General features: G+C 38.8%; 1 protein-coding gene across 2 annotated transcripts in view; it reads left to right on the forward strand.

Annotated features, from left to right (window-relative positions):
• Positions 1 to 20,557, forward strand: part of EPSTI1 (epithelial stromal interaction 1) — a 98,130-nt gene that overhangs the window by 27,461 nt on the left and 50,112 nt on the right. For both annotated transcript variants that reach the window (XM_010344928.3, XM_003934378.4), the window contains exon 6: positions 9,441 to 9,514. In XM_010344928.3, coding sequence (XP_010343230.1) covers positions 9,441 to 9,514 — 74 coding nt within the window. The remainder of the gene's footprint in view (positions 1 to 9,440; positions 9,515 to 20,557) is intronic.

The raw sequence follows: 20,557 nt of genomic DNA on the forward strand, positions 1-20,557 counted from the left end.
TAATGTATACTATTCGTAAATGTTTGTGGTTGAAACTGTTTTCTTTCTTTTTTTTGAGACTGAGTCTCACTCTGTTGTCCAGGCTGGAGTGCAGTGATGTGATCACAGCAGCCTCAATTTTCTGGGTTCAGGTAATCCTCCCATCTCAGCCTCCTGAGTAGCTGGGAGTATAGGTGAACACCACCATAGCTTTTTAAATTTTTTAATTTTGTGTAGAGATGGGGTTTTACCATGTTGCCCAGGCTGATCTCGAACTCCTGGGCTCAAGGGATCCACCTGCCTCGGCCTCCCAAAGTGTCGAGATTACAGGAATGAGTCACTATGCCTGGCCAAAACTGTTTTAACATTGTCTAACAGTAGTGTTTTTCTCTTTCCTAATATGACAACTGTAATTCTATTGCCATAAATTTGCCAGAAAGTGAGAGATGGGGAGAGAGAGATGATCTGTAGACCCTTCTCATTGAAAATACAGCCCTTGAACAAGCAACATTGGTATCATCCGGGAGTTTGTTAAAAGAGCAGAATCTCTAGCTCCACCTCAGACCTACTGAATCAGAATCTGCATTTTAACAAGCTCCCCAGGTAATTCCTGTTCACGTAAAAGCTTGAGGAGCATTAATTTAAACGACCTTGCAAAAAAAAGGAGTGACCCATCCTTGTCCTTCCACAGACGCGATTTCTGTGGCTGATTGGCCTGCACTGCCACCATGATCCTAGCATTTCCCATAGATAAATCTGTAACTTTTCATGTTAAATGTGAGCCTAGTTAGTAGCTTGTGTCAGATAAGAAAAATGAACATTAGCCATCTAGAAATGACATATTTCACACTGCCAGTGTGAAAATGGCCAAGGCAAGTGATAATGGCTGTGCTTATGGAGCACTTAATTTTTAAAATGCACAGCAAACACACAAATGGACATCAGCCTGCAAACACACTGCCCTCCTCCCTAGGCAAATGGCTGCTGCCCAGAAACTCTGAGTCAAGTAGAATCCAAGCAGCCTATTGCTGCCCAACAGCCTCTAGCTTTGTCTCTGGTCTTGCCCCAACTGGCCACTGCCCTTCTGCCTTTCATTTTCTCCTTTCCCAGAAGAAGTCACCAGGGGACCTTGGGTCTCATTCTGATTGTTCATCATCTGTGTGTGGAGCACATAGTGAGAGAAGAGTAGACTGGATTCCTTGCCAGCATTTGTGGGTATTTTTTGATCCTTAATAGACAGAAAGGTGTGAAAATCAACCAGCTCTTTAGTATCCATTCATGTTGATGGGAAGAGTTAGTCTTACGGGTAAAAGGGGAAATTTGGAGAGAGTATTTGGTATATTTCAATTGTATTCAGTTCAGGAATGTAACTTGCATTCCCTAGGCTATAGTCTGTCATGGTATATATATGTCTAGTGCTGTGCTGTAGCTTCCTTGCACTGGCTTATACCGTGAGAATAGATTGTCAAATTTTCTGGATTTTTTTTTTTTTTTTAAGCTACTCGACTTCATGTTGGCAGCTTGAAACTGACTGTGGTGGACAATATTTACACTGTGGAAATCAGTAAATGCTACAGATCAATTTTCTCTCCTCCTCCTCCTCCCTTCTAGACCTGATTCTTAAATGTTGACCAGCACACCACCACTTAGCACTAAATGAAAAAGGTATTTTCTTACTCCACCCCCTCCACATTCCAAAGCCAAGCCTCAAAGGGGTAGGGAGGGCAAAGATTTGGGGAAATAGCTGTCCTATTGTGTGGTTGATATTTACTGATTTAAAAATAGGTTATAGTTCATGTGGTGGGCAGAATAATGCTCCACCTCAAGATGTCCATGTTTTATCTTCAGAACCTAGGAACATGTTTCCTCACATGGATAAGATGATTAAGGTCACAGGTGGAATTAGGGTTGCTAATCAACTGACCTTAAAATAGCATATCCTGCAATATCCAGGTGCCCAATATAATCATAGGGGTCCTTAAAATTGGAAGAGGGAGATAGAGAAAGAAGAGATGGCAACAGGAAAAAGATTCAGCCCACCACTGCTGGCTTTGAAGATGCAGAAAGGGGCCATTAGCCCAGGGATGTGGGCGGCCTTTAGAAGCTGGAAAAGACCAGGAAACTAATTGCTTTCTTTCCAGCCTACAGAAGGAACACAGCCTTGCTTCCACCTTGATTTTAGCCCATTGAGACCCATTTTGTACTTCTGACCTCCAGAGCTGTAAGATAATAAATTTGTATTGTTTTAAGCTGTTGTGGTAATTAATTACAGCAGCAATAGGAAACTAATACTACTCATGGTTTTATAATGATGTATTAATTTCTTTTCCAAGAAATCTATAGAGACAATGTCTCTAGGACATTAGAACATTAGAGTAAAGGAAACTTGCTTAAAGTAAAAAGCAGTCTACCAGATGCAAGTGTTTTGCCACTGGTTCTTTCAGCATAAATAGGTTTTCCTAACTCCCCACAGCAAGTATTTCACCCAAATTTAGTGCTGTGGGAGTAAATCACATTTTTCCCTCATAATCACATTGATAAATAATAATTTGATTTTCTCGTACTTTCATAATACCCACAAACCTAAAATATGAAAATCTTCTAACTCCATTTTAAAGACTCTCTCTGCTCCCTAGGTTCATCTTACTCTGCCTTTGATCTACACATGTTTGAGATAATATACAGTATTATATAGTTTTCAAATACAGCCATCCTTTATGGAGTAGTATTTGTAAAAGCCTATGTACATCCTCCTGATGCTTTAAGTCATCTCTAGGTTATTTATAATACTGCATATGATGCAAATGCTGTGTAAACAGTTGTTATACTGTATTGTTTAGGGAATAATGACAAGAAAATAGTCTTACATATTCAGTATAGATACAATCATCTATCCCTCATCCCCTGAATATTTTCTTTCTGAAGTTAGTTGAGTCAGCAGATACAGAACTCACAGATGAGGAGGACCAACTGTACTTGATTTGATTCCCCAACCTTTTGGTATGGTAACCTCAGAGAATTCAGGAAACCAGCTAATGATCTGAGTGGCTTCCAACACCTTTCCTTGCTCTTTCCAGTAAGCTATGGCTGCTAAAACCATTTGAAGCACTGGAAGTCACAATGTTTTATGCAGTCACTGAGAAGCACAGTTTTAATGCTATACAGTGAAGTAGAAAATAACTGGTAGAATATAAGTTATGCATATTAGATGCAGAGATGCATACATGTACATGTTAAGGAATCACACTTGTTGCTTTCTTATTTTTAGGAAGCAAGTAGTAGCAAGGGCTAACAGTTTAAGGAGAATTTTAGGGGTAAACTCAACATTGAGGAAATTATTTCAATGTTGTTTATATAAACTGGGAGACATTTCCATTTCTGAAAACTTTCAGGGACTATCAGTGTTTCCAAGAAATGTGGTTTCTACATCACACATTTCTTTGTAGATGAATTGGTAGAGGCATTAAGCCTTTGGTTCTTGAAATAGGGTCTCACTAATTAATCCCGTAATGTTGTAATGTTAATGTCTCTGAAATAAAGATGTGGTACTAAGAGTGTGGGCTGATAGCTTCTCTGCGCTTCACTTACCTTATTCGTAAATGGATATAATAATAATGTAATGAGACTGGTAGGACTAGAGGATGCAATATATGAAGAGCCCTTAGCATAATACCTAGCACTTCATAAGCACTCAGTAAAAGTACCCTAACCTAATTATAAATGTAAAGAAGTGCTTTAACACTGTCTCAGTGGAGTCTATTATATCAGCCTCTTGGAAGGGGGTCATAGAGCATATTATTATTTTTATGCATGAACTGGATGGGTTCAATGTTCATTTCTACTAAACCCACATGAATGAGGTTGCTGGAGAGAAAAACACATGTGACTTTTGGGTTTTCTTTTGCCACACCACATTTCTGAGATTTCATTTCAGCTTGGTCTTTCCCAATGCCTAATGCCCAGCATTTTTTTAAATTTGCATTTTAGGACTAACCCCAATTACAAAAATCTTTGCTGGCTTTATATTCTTCTGATACCCTCCTTTCATTTGTAGCACGTGACCTCATCTCTCACTTCATAGGAAATAAAGGTCACTGGCCTTAAGTGTCTTCATTTTTCTTTCATTCTCCCTTTGCTGCGCCTACCCCCATTGTATCTCAGGAGGAATCAGAAGGCCCCTTTCCTCACTGCTAACATGGATTCTTCCACCTGTGTTGACCATCTCATCTTCCCTCCCGTCTCCACAGGGACCTTACTTCTCCATCAGTTAAGTTTCCTTTCTCCTCTCACTTTCTTGTTTTGTTGTTTATTTTTGTTTTTCTTTCTAGGGATTTAATCTTACTCAAATATCTCATCTTAAAAACAAATTTTCTGTATGGTGGTCTGCTTTCAACTCCTTTATCACTAGCATCATGGTTCAAACTTCTTGAAAGTTTGAACTTTCAAGTTTCTCTACCACATATGGTTCCTAAATGTCAGTCCACAGACTGACTCTGACAATCACCGGAACTAAAGAATCTCTGTATTTAAATAATGTTCCCCGGGGATGCATTGCTCACCTAGCTTAAGAACTTACCTTCTCTGATTCCTTTCTTTCTCTGATTCCTCATTTGTTGATGGACTAAGTTTGGCTTTTCTTTCAAATACTTCTCTGGTTCTAATCTACCTAAGATCATCAGTGGTGTTTTTTTTTTTTTTTTTTTTTTTTTTTGAGATGGAGTTTCGCTCTTGCTGCCCAGGCTGGAGTGGAATGTCGTGATCTTGGCTCACTGTAACCTCCTTCTCCTGGGTTCAAGAGATTCTCCTGCCTCAACCTCCCGAGTCACTGGGATTACAGGCACATGCCACCACGCCCAGCTAATTTTTGTTATTTTTAGTAGAGACATGGTTTCACCATGTTGGCCAGGCTGGTCTTGAACCCCTGACCTCAAGTGACCAACCCACCTCAGCCTCCCAAAGTGCTGGGATTACGGGCATCAGCCACCTCACCTGGCCTACCAATGTTGTTCTTAATGGAAAAATCCAGCGGGGCAGAGTGGTTCATGCCTGTAATCCCAGGACATTGGGAGGCCAAGAAGGAAGGATTGCTTGAGCCCGGTACTTTAAGACCAGCTTGGGTAACGTGGTGAGACCCCATCTCTTAAAAAGAAAGAAAATAATCTGGTGGAGGTTCTTAAATTCCTCACTTATTTTGCTCTGAGTAAAATAAAATATTAAGGTTGGGTGCGGTAGCTCATGCCTGTGATCTCACCACTTTGGGAGGCCAAGGTGGGTTAACTGCTTGAGCTGAGGAGCTCAAGGCCAGCCTGAGAAACATGGTGAGCCCATCTCTACAAAAACACACATATTAGCCAGGTGTGGTGGTCTGCACCTGTAATCCCAGCTGCTCAGGAGGCTGAGGCACGAGAATCACTTGAACCTGGGTGGTGGAGGTTGCAGTGAGCTGAGATGGCACGACTGCACTGCACAGAGCAAGATCCTATATCAAATAAATATATAAATAAAATTTAAATTTAAAATTAACTGTTACCTACTCCGTCCTTCAAATTCCGCCTTCTGAACTTCCCTGAGATCCTTGTCTTGGACTTGTTTTTCCACGATTGATGCTCACCAGATCCCATCCCATGGTCTCCTCTAATACTTCTGGGCCTAGGCCCCCTCTCCTTAGGTGAAAACGTCTGCATTTAAGGATCTAGTTGTTGTTTGTGCTGATTTCTGCAGTCCGTATCTTTAGGCCAGACCATATTTCTAAATTCCAGAACCATATATTTTACTGCATGCTTGATATTTCTCCCTAAATATTCTGCAAGTTTACCTCAAGTCCAATAAATTCAAAATTGAACTCCTGTTCATTCTAATGCTCTTAAATGATAGCAATCTTAGACTCTTCCTCCCTTTCTACTCATCCCATATCCATGTCGTCACACTTTCTATTACTTCTGTCCCTTAAGTTTTTCTCAAGACTGTCCTTTCTTCTCTCTCCCCTATACCTGCTGACTTAACTTGGGACTCATAATTTATGGCCTAGATTACTGTGATTACTGTGAGATTACTAGATTACTGTGAGAATCACCCCTGGGGTTCTCTTGTATTTGTGGCCCCTGCTGCAGTTTAACCTCCATGTTGCTATAAGAGTGAGCTGCTTCCTTTCTTGCTCAAAATAAAATAACGGCTTATCACTGGTGTCATAGGGTCCAAACTCCTTTACTTGGCACATACATTCCTATATAATTATCCCTTCTTTCTTCTCAACCTTATCTTCTACTCGTCTCTCTACAAACACTGTTCAATTTATCCATGAGCTTCTTGGGTTTCCCTGAACTGACATACTCTCTTGTGCCTTTGTACATTAAAAATGTTGTAGGCCAGGCATGGTGCCTCACACCTGTAATCCCAGCACTTTGGGAGGCCGAGGTGGGCGGGGGTCGGGAGTTTGAGACCAGCCTACCAACATGGAGAAACCCCATCTCTACTAAAAACACAAAAGTAACCAGGCGTGGTGGTGCATGCCTGTAATCCCAGCTACTTGGGAGGCTGAGGGAGGAGAATCGCTTGAACCTGGAAGGTGGAGGTTGCAGTGAGCCAAGGTGGCACCATTGCACTCCAGCCTGGGCAATAAGAGCAAAACTCCATCTCAAAAAAAAAAAAGTTGTAAGTTCTGGGAATGCCCCCTTTCCTATCCAGGGTTACTAGCAGCCCATGGTTGCCTTTGTGCAAATTAGAGACCAGTTCTTCATCCAGGCAGTCAAATCTATGGGTGCTCAGATTGGTGATAGGTAGTGCCTTTGTGAGACACAGAAAAAGACACTTAGTCTGTGCTAAAGCAGCCACATGCTGCAGTGCAAGTCTTGGTGAGCTGAACACTGGCTCTGTTTTTCTTTTCTGACCCTCCGACCTGCTGGGACCCCCCTGGGCTGAACAACCCATATAATGGAGTGTAGTAATCCTGCTCCTACCTTCTCCTTCTCCTGAAACACTCTTGCTTAAGATTGGTTTAGATATAAAATTTCTATCTCTGATCAGATCCATGATATTTATCCTTTTATTTGGTCATCAGCCCTTTGGAAAATATGAAGAAAGCTGTGGGTCCACTCTCCATAGAAAGAAGCACTCTAGCATCCTTGTAACATGCAGCCTACCCAAAGTTAGAAACCACATTCCCAGTGTTATTCAACTTCTTGGCTCTCATGCCCAGGTAGAGTCTAACACTCAGTAGGCACTGAGTGGCTGGGGAACTTTTGAGAGCATTTTCTGACAATCCAGGTAAGTGCTTTCTCTGTATTCTTACTATGTTATTTGCAAACTGCTGCTCTCTCCTGACGTATTTAGCATATCGCCATCATTGCTTTCTTGTCTGTGTTCCCAGCTAGGCTCTGAAATTTTCTAGGATGGGCACTGCTATGTTCATAGCTGTATTCCCAGCATCTAACATAGTACCAAGCATGTAACAGGCATTTGATAGGAATAGGGATTGAATACAATTTTTCACTACTACTACTACTACTACTACTACTACTACTACTACAACTACAACTACAACTACAACTACTACTACTACAACTACTACTACTACTACTACTACTACTACTACTACTACTTTTTCCCCCAAAATACTTCTCCATAAATTATCAACTTCTGCTGAGGCATAAACAGACTTTTTTTTTTTTTTTTTTTTTTTTTTTAAGATGGCGTTTCATTCTTGTCGCCCAGGCTGGAGGTGCAATGGCACAATCTTCGCTCACTGTAACCTCCGCTTCCTAGGTTCAAATGATTCTGTTGCCTCAACCTCCCTAGTAGCTGGGATTACAGGTGCCAGCCACCATGCTCACCTAATTTTTGTATTTTTAGTAGAGACAAAGTTTCACCATATTGGCCAGGCTGGTCTTGAACGCCTGACCTCAGGTGATCCACCCGCCTTGGCCTCCCAAAGTGCTTGTATTACAGGTGTGAGTTACTGCGCCCGGCCATAAACAGACTTTTGTTGGATAAAATTTAGCTACTGTGTGACTGTTTGTGAGTTGGAATCTATTAGTGAAAAGGTTAAAACCAATGGTCTCAATTTCTGACCTCGCTAAGGGAACCCAGCCTTTTGTCTTTAGCTGTTTTTGTGGCTTTCTCACTGTTCTCTGAGTAGCATTCTGAATACTGCCTGCTTGCTGTCTTTTACCCTTTTAGATCCACCACTACCCGCCATCCCCCTCAGTCCCTACCCTGGAAGGCAGGGAACTCTTAAAAATGGAATGCTTTTGCACTCTTGAGTCAGGATTTTTTCCTAGATGAGAAGTATCTGTATTTGGTTTTACAGTTTTCCATTAGTTTGCCTCCTAGAATTCTGTGTTTCATTAATAATCCAGTTGCTTGCCTTATAATTGATTCTCTTTGTAGAAAATTTCCTTTAGTTTTTTTCTGAAGCTGAAACCATCATTCATTTTGCCTTTCAAAATGGGACTAGTAATTAGTTTTGAGTGAATGAAGACTTTCATGGAAATGAACAATACAAGCAGTGTTTTCCTTTGTTTGAAAGATAGAACCAGACTCATATTTGGGCTTGAAAGTGATGATTTCCATTATTCCCCTTTCACAGGTCCTCTTCTGGGCAAATTCAATTTTTTATTAAAGCAAACCCAGCTGCTTACTGTCTCTCTTGGATTCATTTAAAACTTCATGATCCTCCTGGGTTGCAGAATGTGTTTCAACTCCTCATCAAATTTTGTTGTCTAGGAATTTTACTTGTTTTTCATAGGTCATAGCAAGTTAAAAAATGACAGTGTGTCATGGTGAGCAAAAAGCAAATGTTCCTGGGTTATTTAAATTGGATTAAAATATGCCAGTGCCATGGTGACAGTAATATCAAATATGAAGCCCTTTATCTCTAGGCTCTCCAAACAGCTAATTAAAAAAAAGAACTATTTTCTATTCAAGTGGATGTTTTGTTTTTTTTTTTAAATGACATGTGCTGTTCAGTCCCTCAATGGCTTTAAGTATCTGATTCTAAGTCAGAAGGGAGTTGGGTTGTCTTATTGAAAATCTCTTCCCGAATACTTTAGTAGAATTTGGTGTATGTATAAATTCTGCATGAGCTATTTAACCATTTATTATAATTCTAATTTAACATGCTTGGTATGGACATTTCATGTTTTCATGAAAACATTTTGAAAGCACTGCTTAAAAAATAAATGTTGCTATCGTTTGAACTAAAGTATAAAAATGGGAAATACTGGTTTTATGATTATACCAATCAAGTTGGGAGAGGGGAGCTATGGAAAGAACTTGGAGCTCCTGGCTGTCAGTGCAGTGCCCATGGGTCTGACAGGGAATACCATCTCGGAGCCTCTAGCAGGATACTGTATTAGACTATCAAAGCCACTTGAACTGTGGGATTTGGGCCTTGGGTAATTTTAGCATCATGACTCTTCTTAAAGCATCTTTAATAAGTTTTGTTTTGATATTTGCTATTTCAGAGCAATAAACTGGAGGAGAAAAAAAGGCTCGAAGAAAACCGTAGAAGAGAAGCATTTAGAGAGCATCAGCAATAGTAAGTTTATGTTTTCAGAGCTTTGTACCTTTATAGGCGGATTGTTCATACAGGTTTTAAATTCAGGTGATGGTAACTTGTAAAAACATCTGGTATTGGATCATTGGCTTTTATATTAATTATGTAATAGAACTCTGTCACCATGTAAGTGAGAATCTAAGGTGGGCAACATGTCTACTCACCAAAGTATCCTTTAGTAGTCAATTGATCGGCAATAATACTACATTTGAGAAATTCCCTGTTATAAATAACTTGGAAGACTTGATCCTTTGGTGATCAAAGGTACTTCTGCTCATGTTGACTTCCAAGATAACAATATAAGGATTGGGGTATATGTGCTGAAGTGTCTAAGCAGAATCTAAACTGACCAGGGATTTATCTAATGGACTGAGGACAACTATGTACTTGTATTTTTTTCTAGACAAGAATTAAGAAATCATTTAGTAGTTATTGGCAAAACTCTCAACTGGTGGTCATACATCAAGGTGATTTGCAGTATGATTTGTGAACAGTAGCAGCTAACAGATGTAGGTCACCTATTACATGCATTATAATGTACTCTACTTTGTTATGCAGGCTTTAAGGATGAGTTCATGTCCTAACTCTTGGTAGCCCAGTTACCTGCACACTGATTAAAAAACAAAACCAAAGAATTTTATTTCTGGTTCTACATTAAATCTAAATGTGGTAGAAATAGAACCAAGCAGATCTGGGTTCAAAGTCTTAGCTCCCGCTAAAACTGTTTGAATGTCAGTGGTTTTTTTCTTAAATAGAGATAATATCTTATCTCATATGCCATTTGCAAGAATTAAATAAAATATGTAAATGATATAAAAGTGCCTATTACAGGTACTTCAAATGATCCTTCTTACAGAGGCCCTTATTGAATAGGATCATACAACTTTTATTTTATGGAGGCTGAACACAGATTTCTGGTCCCACCAGAACCAGTAATGGGCCCTCCACTTTCATATGAAATATTCACTGACTGCCTTGTGTTCTCTTCATTGTTGTCCCTTGTTTGCAGAATTTAAGATCACTCAGATATTGCGGTGAGCATATTTGTGACACCCTCCAACATATTCCTCCTCTAAGCACAATATTCTCTGATTTCTCATGCCATTAAAATGATCTTGCCTCTATCATTAACAGGTCCTTCTTGCTTTAAGATTCAGAGGCAGGAATGGAAGAGAAGTTTCTCAACCCTCTGCTTTGCTCCTTAGCAAGTTAGGTACTGTGCCTCTGCTACCCAGGCCAGAAAATAGATGGGAGATGGGCTGGGGTAGGATGGAAGTGTTGATAAGTGATGTCATCCTCCTTAGCTAAAAGGAGCATCACTCTCATTTTCATCACAGAATCCATAGCCTGTCTCTCCCCACTCTTCTAAGGCAGGCATCTAAGTGAAGATCTGGTGGGAAGCTAAGGAGCAAAGCACCAGGAGAAACTGTCTGTCTTGCAGAGAAATATGGTGGGAGGGAGGCACTAGTTGAAGGATGTGAATGTATCACTGTCTCCCCTTTCATGGGTAGAGAATGAATGAGAATTTATTTTTAGGTTCAGCCTGAAGAGTTGAGAGCGATTAGGGGATAGGCTGGGGCCTTTAGTAGCCTAGAGTCACAAATGAGAACGAATGTCATTGTCCTGTGAAACTAGTATGTCCTATGGCATACCAGGTTTACATCGGAGGAGGGAAGACCAGCTTAGCAGTGAGGGGCCTGGGGTACAGGACTGGATAGTTGAATGGGTTCCTTCTCTGGAGAGTTCTAAATATGGCAAAGTAAAGGGTAAGAGACTCTTGAAGTTTTAGTAGATATTGGAAGTTGTGCACCCAACCTCCTTTCTTTTATAGTTTCAGCTTCTTGAGTTTGTGTTTTACCAAATACAGAAGATTCATCACCCTTTTTTTGTAAAGAAAAAAAAGTTTGCCCTCAGCCACCCAGCCTACTATCAGTGGAGCTGAATTCAATTACACGCACATTTCACTCTTCCTCTTTCTTCTGCTTATTGTAAAAGTCCCAGTTAACCAGGAAAAAGGGAGGTTGGCTAAAAATGAGAAGTATCTCAAATTGATTTTTAAAGCCTATTGAGAAACACGAGAAGAGGTACATGTGTGAGGTTCTTTTTTGAAAGAGTATTATGTTTTGAATTACTTTTGAAATTAAAAGACCAATAGCTCATGAAATGAACAGCCATTATTTAGTTAGAAATATAAAAGAGATTTAGAAAAGATGGATCCTCTATATGACAAGTCTTTATCATAACTTCTTAGAATCAGTTTATGGTGGGAAAAATGTCTAGGAAAGCTCTTTGGATTTTTTTTTTTTTTTTTTTTTTTTTTGAGATTGAGTCTCACTCTGTTGCCTAGGCTGGAGTACAATGGCACGATCTTGGCTCACGGCAACCTCTGCCTCCTGGGTTCAAGTGATTCTCCTGCCTCAGCTTCCTGAGTACCTGGGATTACAAGTGCCTGCCACCACACATGGCTAATTTTTGTATTTTTAGTAGAGATGGGGTTTCACCACATTGGCCTGGTCTCAAACTCCTGAGGTCTCGAACTGACATCAGATTATCCATCTGCCTCTGCCTCTCAAAGTCCCGGGATTACAGGCATGAGTCACCACGCCCAGCCAGCCCTTTGGATTTTTAACAGCACAGAGGTTTTGCCAGACCAACCAGACTGCCTACCCCCACCTCCCAAATTAGATTCTCCTGAAACTGTCAAACAAAGGAACACAAAATAGAAACATACATAAGAAATTCTTTCAAGCCAGTCAATACTTGGCTAGTTTCACTGTGCTGCACTGTCTGATACTCATAGCAGAGCAGGAATGATTTTTTTTTTTTGTAGAGAAGGGCAACCATGGACTTGAGCAGACTGTAAATCCAAGTTGCTGGAGAAAAAGCTCATGATAGCAACCTGGGGCACCACCATGAGAATCTTAATGTGCTCTTTCTTAACACCTTGTTCCTGACTTCATTCATTTGCTTCTGATTATTTTTAGTGTTGTCAATTATTTAGCTAACAGGCAGAAAACTAGGCTTTTATTGACATCCAAAGGGACTCTCCTGAGTGTAATAATGAAGGCAGTTTATCGAATGCCTGTGAGGTTGCTTTCTAATTGTACGCATTAATCTGCCCATGCAAGCTGGCTGAAAATACACAAGCAGATTGCACATGCAGATGGAGCACACAGGATGGTTTTTATGAAAAGACCTCTGGATTGTACTTTTGCAGTACTGTCTTTTCCTTAAAAATCGAATGACTGTGACTTTCAATGAGCGGCTGAGAGCAGAACAGATTAATGATACATTAAGCCTGCTACTCTGGCTGGGGACAGACTCCAATTTTATAATTTAGAATTCGTTCTAGGATTCTTGAGCCTGAAAACAGAGGGTAGAAATCAGCAATTAGCCTTGGTCTAAGTTTTGAGGTTATTTTTAGTCTCTGCAATTATTTATTACTTATAAAATTCATTTATGATACCTTTGGGTGGCCTTTTCTATTAAATGGAAGATGTGAAATAACAGTTGATAAAACATTTTTAAAAAATCATCATAGGATGAATTTGTTCAAACATCTCTAAGCATTACACGTCTATACTTACCAACTGCATTGAAGGCAGAAGGAAGGAAGGAAGGAAGGAAGGAAGGGAGGAAGGAAGGAATGGTTCAAGGCCCAAATGGTCATATTTAGAATACACCTGAGATTCTAATCATTGTTATGTGTGTGCGATTTTATTCGACAGTGCTGTGTGCATATTGGATAGTTCTTATATGAAATATCTACTCTTTCTGTATACTTAGAAGTGCTTGGTATATTTAAAAGTGGAACTAATAGAATAATACGTTTTGTAAATAGCTTTTAAAAATGAATGGGAAATAACTATCTTTGGAAGTGGAATTGTTAAACCACCTCTGTGAACAAACTCTCTACTTGTTTGTTGGGTTGAGGGAGGTGGGAAGGAAGAAGTTGCAAAGAGTGTTTTGCTTTGCTAGTACATACTAGAAAATTTCAGCTTATCCATTGCCCTGTATATGTACACGTCATTTAACTTTGCTGTACTTTATGTATTGTGTACATACTGGACAAATGGGTTCTTATTTTATATCGGTCTCTACAGTGGAAAACTTATTTGAAACAGCTAGCCTTTCAAGATGTTTAAAAACACACGACATGTTAAAAGTAGAAGACTAAAGTAACAAGCATTAGGTGTTTTTTTGTTATTTCACAGGAGTGGTCGCATTTGGGAATAGTCATTGAGTCTGATGTTTTGGAGAGTATGCTGACTGTTCATTGGATGGTGGCAGGTTGGGGGGAGGAGCAAGTATGCAGAGACAGGTTGTGAGTTAGATTAGTTCAGATTGTCTGACCATTGTTCTATATGTGAATTTTAATTAATATTGCTGTGTATTAAAGGATAAACAAGTCCTAATGCTAAAAGTTTGTTAAAAGTAGAGGTAGTAGAATAATCTCTTTTCAAATGTCCTTTTGTTAGTTTTTAGGAAGTCCTGTCTTCTCGAGTGACCTTTGTTAATCTGCCTCTTGGAGTTAGACGTCATTCAGTACCTAGTCATCAGAACGGTGGAAGTGGGTGACGGGAAGGGCTTTTGTTAGTATCTCCATGTATAGAAGACTGTCTTGGATTATAACCTTAAAAGTCTATATATGCATTTTCAGGAAAGTGCCTGGGTTTATTGTGGATCAAGTTAATTATTTCACAATATTTAAGCTTTATAGATGTCCTAAGGAAACAATGTATGATAAAAAGTAGAGCTGGTGAATTAGCCAATTTGTACGTTTTTTTGGTTATAGTTGATAAAAAAGATGCGTGTTGGACATGGAATTGTTAAACCACCTCTGAGCAGTGTAGGTCAGGACTTGTTCATTATGTTGGCAGCAGAGGGGCAGAAGGAAGTAAAAAGGGAGAGATGTACACAGATGTATTCATGTTTACATTTTGATGCTAGCCATTGAGGTAGGTACATCTCTTGGTTGTATTACAGGAATATCTTAAGTAACTAAATAGAAACATACCTTCTTGCTAATATTTTAATGTTGTAGATCTGATAATTTTCTTAGAAACATTATACTTGGTATATTCTGTTGCTTTATGTTTCATTTTAAATTAAGCATTAAGGGAATGCTGTATATTAACTGGAACTCTACCAATATCTTTATCTAGAGGCCTGTTGCCATTTTTGTCTTCTATGAAATTTTGTCCCAAGAAAGGTGGGATTACATTTTTTTTTAAACAGATTGAGTTCATGTAGTGTATTCTTAGTTATCAAAATACTTATATATTGGTATTTTCAATTAGTAAATATTCATGATGTGAAAAAGTATGATACACACAGTATGATCTCAATCCTATAAAATTGAGTATTGAATCTGTATACACACAGGACTTAAAAGGATGTGTCAAACTGTACAACGGCTTGTGCTTACGGATAACTTTGTTCTTTGTTTCTTGTGTGTTTTTAGTTTGCTTTTAAAAAATAAAGATTATTTTGAAAGCTTGAAAAATACCTGCTGAGTAATTTTGAACCTGTGGAATGGCAGGCTTAATATTTGACACAGTTGATATAGGCTTTTTTTCATTTAATTTTCAGATCAACCTTTCAGGGTTGTATCCCCATTTTATAGGTGGAAGTTTAGGTAATTAAAATTTCTTTCTTTCTTTCTTTTTTTTTTTTTTTTTAAGATGAAATTTTGCTCTTGTTACCCAGGCTGGAGTGCAATGGCACCATCTCGGCTCACCGCAACCTCCGCCTCCTGGGTTCAGGCAATTCTCCTGCCTCAGCCTCCTGAGTAGCTGGGATTACAGGCACGTGCCACCATGCCCAGCTAATTTTTTGTATTTTTAGTAGAGACGGAGTTTCACCATGTTGACCAGGATGGTCTCGATCTCTCGACCTCGTGATCCACCCGCCTCGGCCTCCCAAAGTGCTGGGATTACAGGCTTGAGCCACCGCGCCCAGCGTAATTAAAATTTCTCAAAATCACAGAGACAGTAAGTGATGCAACTAAGTCTAGGTCTTGGGAATTTTGGGGGTTAGGGAAAATAGGTGATTAAGAAGTATAATACATACTTTTTAGGTCAGGAATATCTGAGTAGGGTGTAGGGGTGGCAAGAACTGTAGAAACACAGGCTACCTGTGGAGAGGACTGTTGGAGAGGGTGGGACAGGCAGCTCACAGAGAAAGACTTGGACAGTTGACTTTTATTTCTTTCTACCAAAATCTAGATTTTGCTAGAATAGGTAAAAGTGCAGCTGAGGAAATGTGTCTCCTTTCTCTGTGATCAGCATATATGAATGATCTCCTCTTCCCAGGCCCAACACTGCATTAGTACCATAATGAAACTTACTATAGGGTGGATGGGCTTTTGTGACCTCTCCTAGCTGCACTCTATTCCTAGGTACCATTTCCAACATTGTTTCTAGGGGAGAAGGGGCTCAGTTCTCAAAACCTCAGTTGGAAAAGCTCTTGGAAGCAAGCCCATTCCAAAATAGGGCCTCCCTATCCTTGAGCTCAGCCTGTCGATTGTTAATATCGGAAAGTTTTTTTCATTTTTGCCATTGAAACCATGCATCTGTTTTACTTCCATTTGAGTAATAGTGTGATGAGTTCCTATGGGGCACATCTTCATCTATTTTAGTCTCCTAGAGCTGAGAATCCAGGCAAGTCTGCTGAATATGCACACTTAGGCACCAAGTTTGCCTTCCAATATGCTCACAAAACTTCTAACGTCCTTCATGGGAGCTTCTGAAAGACACTTAAGGGCTCAGTTGATCCCTTATCCATATGGTAGACTTAAATCCAACCTTGAATTTTATAATCCAGGTAAGGTGAATAGAAAGTCATCCTATTCATAACTTTCTATCTTATGCTAATAAAGTGAACTTATGGATACAAAAATCTCATATCTATTTTGTTCAGAATAAGACTGAACAGCTTATGAAAAATCTGGTCAGAGGGAATTCCTACCTACTGAATGTAAAATTATGCTGATGGTTAAAACCATGTTAAAATCTCTACCCATTATCAATTCTCCCTGCAGATATCCTAGTGTATGTTACCTCGTTTTCATTCCCACTGCCACTGGCCTCATATCAGTACTATCACATGCCACTTGAATCATGGCCTGTGTCTTCTGTGACTTCTTGCCACTCCCCAGTCTACTACCATGACTCCATTACTATCTTTGCAACCAGTCACTTCATTGTCTTACATGTTTTGTCAAGTTTAGTTTTCTAAAACACAGCTTTGGTCATGTCACTCCTCTAGTCTAACAGATTTGTTTATCTCCTATTCCTGCTGCCTATAAAATGAATTCCAGACTCCTTAGACACACCATGGGGAATCATGGGCCATCTTAGATGTCAGAAAGGACTTATACCATTTGCGTCTGTGTCAGGTTGATGTGGTTTGGCTGTGTCACCACCCAAATCTCATCTTGAATTATAGCTCCCATAATTCCCATGTGTTGTGGGACAGACCTGGTTGGAGGTAATTGAATCATAGGGGTGGATCTTTCCCATTGCTGTTATCATGATACTGAATATGTCTCAAGAGAGCTGGTGGTTTTATAAAGGGTAGTGCCCCTGCAAACACTCTGTCTTGTTTGCCGCCATGTAAAATGTCTTTGCTCCTCCTTCACCTTCCACCATGATTATGAGGCCTTCCCAGTCATGTAGAACTGTGAGTCAATTAAATCTCTTTTTCTTTATAAATTACCCAGTCTCAGGTATGTCTTTATTAGCAGCATGAGAACAGATTAATACTTAGTTTATTCAGGGGAAGGTTTAAAGAAGTGAGCTTTGCTCTGGATTAGATGTTATCAGAAAGTAGGGGTAGGTCTGTGATGAGGTATTTTAATCTTATCTAGAAAGAGGGAAGAATAGAGTGAGACTCATGCTGGAATTGATAAAGAAGCAGCAGTCACTCATATTAGCCATAATTTTGGGATGTTTGGTCACTTTTGTAGTTTGTACATGGTCCATGTATTTTTCTGCATTCAGACATGTTATAGATTGGTCTTGTTTTTGTTATGAGCTATTATAGTGACAGTGACCTCTTTGGATGTTGACATTATGTGACTTGGTTACTTTCAACAGTAGAACACCAAGGCCTAGCTGTGAGTGCCAGGCCAGTTATTATCTTTCTCTGTATGTAATTAATAATTGGTAAAAAAATAAAAGTTGACTAGTTCCTTTCTTACAAAATAGTTTCACTTGGTTTTCTTATCACTGGAACCTAGTACCATCCATGTTCTTCTTTCGGGAAGGCAGGGGAGCTGGGGTTAGACTGCTTGAGTTTAAACTATAATGTTTTTCCTCATTAATAGAACATCATTTAACCTCTTGGGGTCTGGGGTGGGGGATAGCAATAGCTGCCAACTCAGAAGACTAATTGATACAATCCACATAAGAGATCTAGGATAGTGTTTGGAAAGAGACGCCGAATACCGTGTAACTCCAACAAGGACGGCAGAGGAAGAAGTGAGGGAAAGTGAGCAGCCAACTCCAGCCTTTATCCCCAACAATAGAGCCTGAGAACCAGTTCTTAAAGCATGAGATTCACTAAGAAGGCCCTGGGACCCAGAAAGTGCTCCAGGTAAACATACTGTACCTGGGGGAATATGTGATCCCCATCCTAAAGAGAAGCCACCTGCACAGCCAACTTAATCACTTCTCTGTGAGCTCTAAGAGCCTTAATAAAATAATTACATAAAAATGAGCTCTAGTCCAACTAATAGTAAATCCAAGAAGGAAGAAGGCATAGATACCAGAACCATTTGTGAACAAACAGTGACATTTGTAGTCAAATATATGCTTGGTTTTCTGTTTAAATAAGAATCAACAGGCTCTAAATAAAAGCATGGAGGATTTTAGCACTAGAAGAGGCACAAGGAAGAGACAGGGATATGAACTACAATAAGTTTTTTCCTTTGTTGCATGAGTGAATGTTGGATATCAATTACAGAGATTGATAGAAAAATTAATGTGTTTATTATATAGTTAATTATGTGCTAATTATATGTACAAATTAGGATAAATAATACAAAAACATGTAGGTATAACACAACAAATACAAATTTGATCATAAATTTCTGTCTTTACAATAAAAGGCAGAAAAGAAGGTGGGATTTTTCAAAAAAAAAGTAACAAAGTATTATGTCCAATAAGTCTGCATTCACAAAAAACGTGTACAGGCTAAATTTCCTTATTAGATTGCATACAAATCTAGCTATATTTGATTACAAGGGATATCTATAAATCAAGAGTTGAAAACAAAGGCATGTAAAATATATCCATAAATGCTAACAAAAGAAGCAATTCAAGGTGAAAAGCATTCAACAGGATAAAGGATATTTTAAGCAGATAAAATATATAATCCAAAGGAAAATGCAAGTCATAAATCTTTATCAAAATAGATCTGAAATACATAGGACAAAAACTGTTAGTCTCTAATATAGACAATGGATTTGCCAAAGTTTCCTTTTATTGAATTAATTTTCCATAGAAATTAACAGATCAAGTGAACCAAAAAACTATAAGGAAAGAGGATCTGAACAACAATGCTAAGCATAATTGTATAAACATAAAGTGTTGTACTCGATATATGAAAACACATATTCTTTATAAATACTGACTTTAAAAACACTAAAAGTCCATGTTCAAGGCCTCAAATATGCTTGGTAACCTCCAAAAACCCCCCAAATTCTAGAAAACCACAGTCCCTGAGAAAAATGTAGTAAAATTAGAAATTAAGCAGTATGAGATCATAAAGTCTATTTACTTAAAAATTTGTTTTCTGGTTTTTTTTGTTGTTGTTTTTTTGTTTTTTTTCAAACAGAGCCTTGCTCGGTCACCCAGGCTAGAGTACAGTGGCATGACCATGGTTCACTGCAGCCTTGACCTCCGGGGCTTGAGCAATCCTCCCACCTCAGCCTCCCAAGCAGGGGGACTACAGGTGTGTACCACCAGGTCCAGTTAATTTTTTAATTAAAAAATTTAAAGTATCTTTGAAAATGACTATTGGGGAAAAAAATTAAAACCAAAACTGAAATTACTTTGAGATAAAAGACTAAAAAACTTTAAAGTTGGTTGGAATAACAAAGTCTTATTGGCATTGTAATCAATCTATAAATTGATTCATTGAATGCTGTAGAGAATCTAAAGTAGACCCATATTTATATAAAAATTCAGTATTTAGGACTTTAGCTATGAATGGAAGTATTTCTTTCAAACAAATGTCAAAAGGATACACAGTTTGACAATTTGTATTCAATCAACACAATAAAAATGTAATGAAGGATGATTTTATACTTTTATACTTTGGGGGTAGAAACTCCTTTTTAAGCAATATATACAAATCTCAGAAACCATAGAGACTATAGATTTAAGTACATAAAAAATTTAAAATCTATGATTGAAGATGTAATGAATAAAGTTTCAAGTAAATAATAATATAGGAGAAAATATTTGCCTTAAACATAATGGATAAAGACTTAATCTCACAAAGAATATTTATAGTATAATAAGAAAACAACTCTAAAAAATAGGAAGAAATAGGAATCAAAATATTCAGCTTCACTAATGATTAGAGAACTACAAATAGAGATTTCATTATTACAGTGGCAAAAATGTCAATGGATTGATAATACCTCATATTAGGAAAGGAGCTTTCATGTCAACAGTGAGCACCTGGTACGGTAGCACGTGCCTGTAGTCCTAGCTACTTGGGAGACTGAAACAGGTAGATAGCTTGAACCAGGAGTTTGAGGCTGCAGTGAATTATGATCACACCACTGCACTCCAGGCTGAGTGACGCAGGGGAGACCCTATCTCTTAAAAACTCCAATCAGAAAAACTCTCTAAACCAATGAGCACCTAGTGTATGTCAAGCACTATACTAGGTTCTAGACATGTATTGTGAATAAAGCACATATACCTCCATGAGCAGATATGGAAATTAATAGACAAGCTGACAAAGAACTGTGTAGGATAACAGATTCCAACAATTCCTGTGAAGGAACAT

Source organism: Saimiri boliviensis, chromosome 16, assembly GCF_048565385.1.
Source record: "Saimiri boliviensis isolate mSaiBol1 chromosome 16, mSaiBol1.pri, whole genome shotgun sequence".
Taxonomy (NCBI): domain Eukaryota; kingdom Metazoa; phylum Chordata; class Mammalia; order Primates; family Cebidae; genus Saimiri; species Saimiri boliviensis.